The sequence below is a fragment of the Condylostylus longicornis genome, unplaced genomic scaffold (genome assembly GCF_029603195.1).
Source record: "Condylostylus longicornis isolate FDR11 unplaced genomic scaffold, ASM2960319v2 ptg000034l, whole genome shotgun sequence".
NCBI classification, from domain to species: Eukaryota; Metazoa; Arthropoda; class Insecta; order Diptera; family Dolichopodidae; genus Condylostylus; species Condylostylus longicornis.
The window spans coordinates 1,953,744-1,964,036 of record NW_026578003.1 but is presented as its reverse complement, the minus strand read 5'-3'; the positions used below and the strand labels follow the sequence as shown (position 1 = coordinate 1,964,036).

The window sequence follows — 10,293 nt, the reverse complement described above, 5'->3', positions numbered from 1 at the left end:
GTAACAAAATTTATTTTAGTTATGAGTTTACTTCGGTTAAGTGCGGCGGGTTTATTATAATTCCATTTTTTTTTATTTTTATTCAATAAACTATATAAAATTTAATCGGCTAAATATAAAAATATTTACTTTTGAATTTAAATTATTGTGAAAGTAATTATTACACAATTATAAATAAGGAGAAAAGTAGAAGGACCATTAGAAGGAAGGAAAATATATAAAAAAAATTCAAATTTTATAAGAAATTCTTTCATCCTCTTATTATTTATCAAAATTACTATGTCGATATTTCGACGAATGTTTAATCGAAAGGATAATACAGCAACACAAACGATATCAAATACAACAGGAGTAATAACAACAACAGCAACAACAACACAACAATATAATGGTACTAAAAATGGAATTAATGGTAAAATTAGTACATCGTTATCGTCATCAATGAGTAGTTCAACTACATTGGATAATAATAATAGCAATAATTATCGACAAATATTAAAGCATGACAATGAAATAAAAAATAATAGCAACAATAATAATAGTAAATTTGGTAATTTTTTACCAAAATCACCAAAAAAATCATTACGCCGAGACGATAATACCAAACGTAATTTATCCGTCTTACAATTAACACCACTTTGGGAGCATATTATAAATACGCGTACTTTACCCGATAATATTAATTTAAATATAATGTTTAATGAATTTTTAGAACGTTTACGTGATCCTGAATGGCAAGTAAGACAACATGCTTTACGTGTACTCGTTGATGTATTATTGGTTATTGGTAATAAAGCTGATTCATATTTTAATTTATTATTACCACAATTAATTGAAAATCTTGGACATTCAGCACCAACTGTACGTAAAGGTGCATTAGATTGTTTAAGAGTTTATTTAAATGAAACATCAATGCCAGAATCTGTTTTATTACAAATACTGGATATTGGTTTAAATCAACGTATTACAAATGAACCATTTGGAGGACGTTTAACATGTGGTGTTATGCTATCCTTACCGTCATTGGTTCAAGCAACAATGGGTTCAACAAAACGTAATTTTATATTAAAAACAACAATTGATATGTTAATTAATAAAATGACACAAATTACACATCAAGAAATAACATTAAAAGTTTTATTAAAATTTAAAGAACTTTTGGGTGAAAATGAATTTATACAATATATAACACCATCTGAATATCGTGAATTTGAATTACTTTGTAGTGTTTATGGTATAACTGGTAGTAATCATATTAATTATCAAGTAAATGGTAATGATTTTAAAAAATCATGGCAAATAATACCATCATTCGATTCAGATGATAGAAATTTTTTATTAACACAAGATTTATTATGGAAATCATCTGATGATGAAGATAATAAAGGAATTGATTTACCAATACAAAATGATACATCATCATTATTTTCATTTACTCCAATACCATCATCAGAGATTTTACATAAAGATGAACCAAAAATTATATTAGAAACTGAAATAAAAATTAATAATGAATCAGTAACAATGAGAATTCTTGAAGCAAAAGATGATAGTTTTCTTCATGATTGCCCATATCATGATGATAATAAACCACTTGCTATTTGTGAAACAAGTACTAATCCAACAATAAAAGAAGATTTAACAACTTTGGATGAAAAATCAGGATTAATGCACATTTTAACTGATAGTGAATTGGATGAAATTAATAAAAATGTTAAGGATGCTGACCCAAATGTTTTAGGTACACCAAAACGTGTTACATTTGGTGGTGAAATCGTTAAAATGAGAACTCCTGATAGTGATGGAACAACAATAGCCAGTGATATTGATGTAATTGATTTAAGTCAAATAAGAAATGATAATAGTTTTAATGTAACACAAAATATGGTTAATAAAAGTCAATCTATACAAGATGTTCAAAATTTCGATACAAATTCTGTTAATAGACCGGTATCAGGCGTATCACATAAACAAGAAAAAATTAAAACTGCTTTTGAAATTGAAGAAAAAATTGAAAAAACTGTGGCACCTGCAAATACTGCAATCCCTTCTAATAATAATAGTAATTCACCAATTAAAAATAATATAACGGATGATGGAAAATTAAAACCAACTTCACCTAGATCACCATTTAAAAGAATGACAATAAGTCCAGTTGATAAAATATTAAGTCCGAAATCTGAACATAAAGAAATCGAAGTTTTACATAATTTACAACGTGAATTATCACCAAATCGAACAAAAGATATTAAACCGAAAATTATTGATATAACACCGAATGAAAACGAACAGATAAGTGATATGAAAGAATGTGAAACAAAAGCTCAAAATACAAATGTAAATTCATGGGAAGATCTTGGTTTAGTAGATAATCAAACATTACAAAATTTACGATCAGGGGTGAGTATATACAATCAAAAGAAATTTATTAATTAAATATTATAGTTTTAAACGAAATATTGCAATTTAATTAATATTAGTGTTTGATGCCACAAACATGCCATGACATTTCCATGGCATGTTTGTGGCATCCATGCAACAAACACTCAAACTCCTATAAGCTCCCACCAAAAAACACAGAGATTTCATAATATTCAAGAGAGTTTTCTAAACAAAATTAAAATTGTGCTGCGAAGATTCTTCTGTATTACATGAGCATTTACAACGTAGTTAAATCATTATTAAATAATTCTTTACTTTAACTATTAAAATCACTTAACTTAACAGCAATAAAATTTTTATAAGATTTTGTTAAAAAGTCAATGACTTGAAATAATTTCAATTTCATATTAAGAAACACGTTCTTTATTCCCATTACAGTGTTACAATAATTATGATGAAAATATTATCCTTGACTCTATTAAATTTAATGTAATAATTTCAACTTAAAAATTATTGAGACTTTTTTTTTTCCTCCTTTAATAATTATTTAAAATTAACCTACTTGAATTTCAAAAAATATTAACAATAAAAAAAAAGTGAACTATTATAATCTATCATAATTTCTACATAGTCTGACACCGTTTCATAAGTATATTAAGTATTGCATTCACGCACTGACCTTATTTCTGTCATATTTTAAAAGCTTTTTTTTTTATATTAGAATTAATAAAGAAGAAAAATTTGTCCTTTAGTATAATATTGTACTAAGTCATTTAAAATTATGGAAAATAAAAGTATATTTAGTCCTCCATTCATATCACTCTTTATATATACTATATTCTTTTGGATAATATTATATTTCATGACACAATAATGATTATCCATACTCCAAAAATTTATTTTTAATTAAATCAAATCAAAAATAAAAGTGTTTACATAATCAAGTACCCATCTACACCTTTAATTTAAAGAAATTACTATAAATTGTAATTTATATAATCGAAATTAATTTTCCCATGAATATTTGATTGTGTCCTTTAATATGCCAATTTACAAATATTTTTTGATATTTCATTTTATACTATATAAGAGTTTTGGTGTTTAAAGAAAATTTATATATATAATGCAAATATAAAATATCATGAAAATTATAACAAATAAGAGTTAACGATTCAATTAAAGGGCTAATTCGATAACCAAAAATTTCAACTTTTTTGTATAACTTTTCTACTCCTCCTCATTTAGGGCATTCACAAAACTTTGCGGTTGTTATTGTATTCCGGACCATATCTCTTGTACACTGGCCATAGGTCTATCTATACAGATCTGTGCCATATTTTTTTGTTTAGTCTTACAACTTTTTATGCTTTTCGATCCCACTAAAAGAATCTCCGTTGCAAATATTGTTTATTCGCCTTCGGAAGATGTGGTTCACTCATCTTCCCATTTTTTTTTTAATAGGGCCCAAATAGGCTCTTGATCTCTTATTTCCCTGAAATTCTTTATTATTAATTATTGTTGACCAAAAAATGCCGCATATTATTCGTATACCCCAATACTTCCTATCTATTAAAATATTCTAATATCGATCATTATATTTTAAAATTCAAAATTTTTTAAATTAATCAATAATCTTATTGATTTCAATTAAATGATTTGATTTCAATTTTGCATTTAATATTTATGAACTTGTTATTAAATTATAATATTAAAGAAATTTAAATTTTTTTTAAATAAAATAAAAATTATACTATTATGGAGTATATGAAGGAGTGCCCATAATATAGAAAAACGAATTATAACTATAAAATTTTAAACTCTAAAATAGTTTCAAGGCCATAATCTAACACTAAACTTTATAATTCTGCAAACTGTTATATTCAATTATAATTTATAGAAACATGAATTTTATTGCTTTCAAAAAAAAAATTTAACATGCACTAAAATAATTTTTTCCAAAAAAAAAAAAAAAAAAAACTAAATTTTAATTTAGAAAAAAGTTTAAAATCCTACAGTGTCCTTCAAAAAATTTTCAACAAAAAAAAAACAATAAGTGGGTTGTTTTTTTCATTTTTATAATTTTCAATTATTGGTTCATAAATTTTTTGTTTCTCCATTTTTTAATAAATTAAATGCAAAATTCTAAACGTTTTTATGCATTTGTAAATAATTATAATGAGTAATTGAATTCATAAAAGTAAAATTTTATTTACATGATGATTGTACAGTAAAATGATGTAGATATGATTGTATAATAAAAATTTTCAAATTAATAAAAAGCATTGGGCTATCTAGACAACAAATACATGTATGTATGTGCACTCTTATATAAAAACTTATAAAAGATCATTATATAAGTATAATACTATTATGGAATTGTGAATAAATCTAAAATTTGCGAAGTAATTGCTTTTATATTATGGTCAACTACTTTTTCAAACAATTTCTTTGATTTTACGATAAAAGAAAAAACAAAATCACGAATATAAAAGGAAAAAAAAAATCTGATGTGGTCAGCACATAACCGACCGCATTGTGTATTGTCTAGTTAAATGAAAGTGTTACAGAATATTACAAAAATGTCTGTTAAATACTTTTTTCCAATTTTTAGGACATTAGTAAGCTTATAGTTAACATACCTAGAAAAATGTAAATATGAATTTTAGTAGAGTTTCGCTTTGTGCTACCCGAATTCCCTGGAATGCTCGCCAGTTAGTTTTGGTAACAACCAGAACTCAAATATCAAATTTCAAGAAATTCCATCAATTCGTTCCGTAGATATGGTGAAAAATGTAGAATCGACCCGCAGATCGGTTTTCGAGCCTTGATGTTTCCAAAAAATTTACATGTTCATTGTTTTAATATGAGGAAGTCACATATTAAATTTCAATGAAATCGGTTGATTATTTCTCTTTATATACACAAAAATGTATATTTGGCCCGTAGTAAACGTCTACTTGCCGATGCCTGATTTCTTCCAAAACATAGGAATTTTCGCGGACGGTCGAGCTCAGCTTATATACAAGATTTCAAGTAAATCGGTTGAATATTTTCTTCAAAATGTACAAAAATGTAAAACAGGCCCGCTAAAAAGTGCAGTTCCCGAGGCCTGATATATACCAAAAGTTGATCAATCCGTGCCATGGTGGAATTAAACTCACATATAAAATTTCATCAAAATCGGTTCAGCCGAACTTGAGATACACGCATGCACACACAGACCGACAGACCGACAGGTTGCTAAAAATAGTTTATTTACACTTCCCTACTATGGAAAAGTACGTTCCCACTGAAAACTCGATATGCAAAATTTGTTGCCATCACATAACCTACCTATTGTTTACACAATACGGTCGGTAAAAACAAATTAAGTAGGAAGTTTTAATGACAGGGGAAAGACCGCTTAAAATAATTTTGAAATTCAAATGAATCATCCTTTGAATGGCAAAAAAAAAGGATATTTTATATTATTATATACATATGAAAGCTAAAAAGAATTGAACATTTAGAAATAATCAGACATGTAACGTATCTAAGAAATATTCGAATTTGTTAGGTACTCGTATTTTTGCAAAAAAAACGTTATCTCGTAAGCAATACCGGGTGCTTTTTAATCCCAACAGAATTTTATAATTACACATTAGTTAGAAAAGTTTTCACATTTTCAAGTTATTTCAGAAATAGGGAGCCATCGCATGACGATTCTTATAGAAAAAAAAATCGGCAACTCCAATTTTTGACTTATTTATCCAAACACTATATTGACCGCATTCCACGAATAACCAAATTGAGATAGAAAAATCACACAACCTTAGTGGCTAATTTACAGACTGGTTTTGGTACAATACAAATATGAGTATATTTTCAATTTAATAATTGATGATCTTTGTACAATAACGAACCGGTAAATTTAATCATAACTTGAGCTCAAACCGTATTTTTAAAGTAATATGGTTTAAATGATGCCAAGATCACGTAAATTACAAGAACTACTTCGAGTGGTTAAAAAGTTTTATATTCCTACTTAGTGGGTGCATTTTTGGCCCTTGCAGCGCTTGTAATAATAAATTCGAATCAATCCTGGTTTTCTTACACTAAACGCGTTTCAACAAATTTTCATTAATGATTTTTAGAAACTTTAATTATTCATAGTGTTGCTATATTTATTTGAAAAATTCTAAAATATTTTTCGATATTGAAGAGCATTTATGTAAAAATAGAATATTTTTGTTAAATATTAAATATCTTACCAAAAACACCATTTCAAGCTTCCATATTTCTGATTGTAACTTGTATATATTGCATATAATATGATTATTTTTGAAATTAACATCTGAAATGAAATATTAAATTTATAGGATATTAATCGACTTAATGTTTTATCAATACTATTCTTTTTGAATACTACAAGTGACAATTTGTTTACTTTCTCTTATACAATTTCATTTTATTTTATTTATACTGAAATATAATTACTTAACTCAATAGATTATGAATAAAGAAATATTCTAGAAAGTGTCGTATATAACTATGTGTGTATAGTTATTTTTGGTCATGGTCATGGTTAAAAATAATATTTTTACCCCATACTTTTAATTTTTGTTATACATTTTTCCAATCAATTTTCCAATAAAATTCATTAAAAGAACGAAATTATATGATATGTGAGTGCAGGTTTATAAATTCGAAAATAATAAAAAGCGGCATTGTAACAATTACATAATGTATGCGTGAATGTACTTATAAAAGAATAAAATAATATTGAAACTTTCTCAACAAATTTTGACCTTACATGTTATAGAATGATGATTACGAGAATTTTTTTTTTAATTCAAGTAATATAAAATGTTTATATAACAGAAAAAATACGAGACTGGTTGACATTTTTCGATGAAATTGTCTGCACAAAAACGTAAAGAAATTAAATTTTAACAGAATTTTAAAATTCGAATATTTAAAATTCGTGTTTTCTATTGTACTCATATGTAGAATAAATACAAGTATATGTAGAAAGAAAATTAAAGTTACGAACAAACAGTCTGCTCCCCTGCACTCCACAATATTATATTTTTACTGACCGCATTGCTTGACCTTATGTTGTAGGTTATGCGATGGCACCAAATTTTTGATACCAAGTTTTTGGAAATTAGTATGCCGAGTTAGAGAAACATCGGTTTGTCGAACTGCCGATCTGTTTGGCGCTCGTATACTATAGCATATTTCTGCCACTCTTTTTGTTTTTTTTTTATCTCTGTCACTCATTCGTTTGTTGCATGGCAATGCAACAATAGTTTTACATAGAGTTGCCGTTTTAGAATATTTCTTCTAAAATTCAGTTATTTTTCAATACCTGGAGCAAGACAAAAATTTTTCCCAGTTTCGTTTATTTTATAGAAAATTTTTTTACCATATTTCATTATCGACTGCATTAAATACAATAAGGAGTTTATGTGATTGCATCAAATTTCGGATGTCGAGTTCTCTGTTTCAATATGCGTTGCCATAATAAGGAAGCGTAAATTAACTACTTTTAGAGAAATATCAGTCTGTCTGTCTGTCTGTCTCTCTGTCTGGTCTTGTTTGCACTTGTGTATCTCGACTTCGGTTGAATTGATTTTAATGAAATTTTATATGCGTTTGGCTATGTCACGGATTAATTAATTATTTTGAAATAAATCGGGTTTCGGGAACGGGAACTTTTGCGGTCCGATTTTACTTTTTTACTAACTAATTTTACTCCGATTTAACATTTTTATTAACTAACAACTTAATAGAGTCCTTAAAATTGGAAAGAAATGTTTAAAAGGCATTTTCATAATTTTGTATGTAACATTTTCACTAAACTAGCCAATATGCATTGCGGTCGGTTATATGCTGATCAAGTCAAATTTTTTAATATTCGTACACATATCTCAATATTTTTATAATCTATATTGTAAGTGGCAGCTTGACAAACAATTTATACAATAAAACAGGTAATTTAATATGACAACACCTAACCAGAAATTTCAATATTCGCGTTTCGCAAATTATCGGAACCAATAATTAGATTATCGGCCGCGTTTAATTAATTCGAAAACAATTTAATAATTAAAAGAATAATAAAAATTTAAAATTGTCACTAGTATTTAAAAAATTTAAAAATTCCAAATCTTAATCCAACATTAATAAAAAATCTCTACAAAATTGGAAATAAAAAAAATTTAAAAATATACTTAAATTATGGTAACATTATTAGAGTCTATAATGATTGCGTGTCAAAAATAATACATATACATACACATACAATATATACGTATAACATAAATATAATACAAAAAACAAATGTTCTATAGGACAATTTAGGACTTTTAGAATTGTAACCATTTTCACCTCATATTACTATTTTATTATTCACCTACTACACACATACTATACCACTTAATAAAATGTACAATAAAACATACACGCATACATATAATAAACAAAAGAATTTATGATTTTTCCTTCCTACTCTTCTCTTTTATTTTTTCTAATTTCATATACCATAAAAACTGTGATTTTTCTCAAAAAAGTAAAACTCATTTTTAAGTTACAAATGCTAAACAAAAAAAAAAACAGGAGGGAAAACCAATTTTCAATTGTTATTGTAATATACCGGGTTATGGGGCATAATTTAGTGAAAAGAAAATAAAAAAAAAAATCAGAACACCACATTGAAGGAAACAATTTTTAGTCAAGATAAGAAAAATTGGGTCAAAGCACCGGCGGCTATAAAAAATTGTTTTGATTTTGTTTTACTTCATTTTACAATATTACTTAAACCTTTACACCTTTAAGGTGCCACTAAGGCAAAATATCTGTGCAAAAAAAATATTAAATATTGAATACTAATAGTATCCATAGTTTTGAAAATGAATACTATCAAAGTTTTTTTTGAGTGTTTTTTTAATTATTGGAATCTATACTTATGAATTGAACATGCTCTCAATTCCTCGTACTCAAATTTATATAATAGCAATTATGTATTTGGTTTGATGGTGTATATGTCCAAACTCTGCCAGCTCGATTTTTTTTTCAAATTCGTAATTATACTCTATTTGAGCTCGATTTCACCTCATTGCCCCTGAAATTAATCACTTATTTTATTAAATATAAAATTTTCAAATGCCCCAAAATCAAACGAATTTTTCAATTTTGTGTTTAACATAATTCCAACTAGAGTTCACGAATTTACAACTAGATGAATCTTTGAATTGCTCAACTATATACAAATAGAAGAACTCAAAACCAAGCATTTATTCCAATTGTATTGTAAAATTAAACAAATAGAATTTTAATAGAATTTTCAATTTCATAATACCACTCTAAACAATAATTTTGATGTGAGTATTAAAAAAGAATTAAAATGACAAATAATTAAATGAATAAAAATATTTTTTTTTCTCATAAAAAAACAAATTAACAAAATAAAAAACCATTTTTTTTAAAGAAATTTGATTGTTTAAAGACCTAAATATAGGACCATAGGACTACAAAATAATTTTTTTCTTTGTTTTCTTTAAATATGATGGTAATATTGATTCCATTCCAACATTTATTGCCAGATTTATATAGCTATTTAGTGTGTTTGTATTATTATAAAGAAATTAACATTAGAATTACAGTCAAAAAAAAAAGGGACGAGAAGGGCCAAGACGACAAAGAATTAGTAAAAAAAAGATGTAGAAGTTTTGGTATATGTAGATTTATAAAAAATGTTTTGAACTAATTTTGTTCTTTCACTTTTATTTAACACGAGTACCTATATATTATTACAAAATGTGGGTAAGAACAATTAGGCTTGTAATTTAAATCTAATTGTTTATAAAAATTTACCGTGAAATAAAATAGAAAAAGTGAAAATTTCATTTTAATAATATGTAATCAGAA

General features: G+C 26.1%; 1 protein-coding gene across 1 annotated transcript in view; it reads left to right on the top strand.

The window, feature by feature from the left end:
* The first annotated feature begins 279 nt into the window (after positions 1-279).
* Positions 280-10,293, top strand: part of LOC129608746 (uncharacterized) — a 31,906-nt gene continuing 21,892 nt past the window's right edge. The window contains exons 1-3 of the mRNA XM_055520422.1: positions 280-526; positions 593-1,950; positions 2,089-2,400. Coding sequence (XP_055376397.1) covers positions 280-526; positions 593-1,950; positions 2,089-2,400 — 1,917 coding nt within the window. The remainder of the gene's footprint in view (positions 527-592; positions 1,951-2,088; positions 2,401-10,293) is intronic.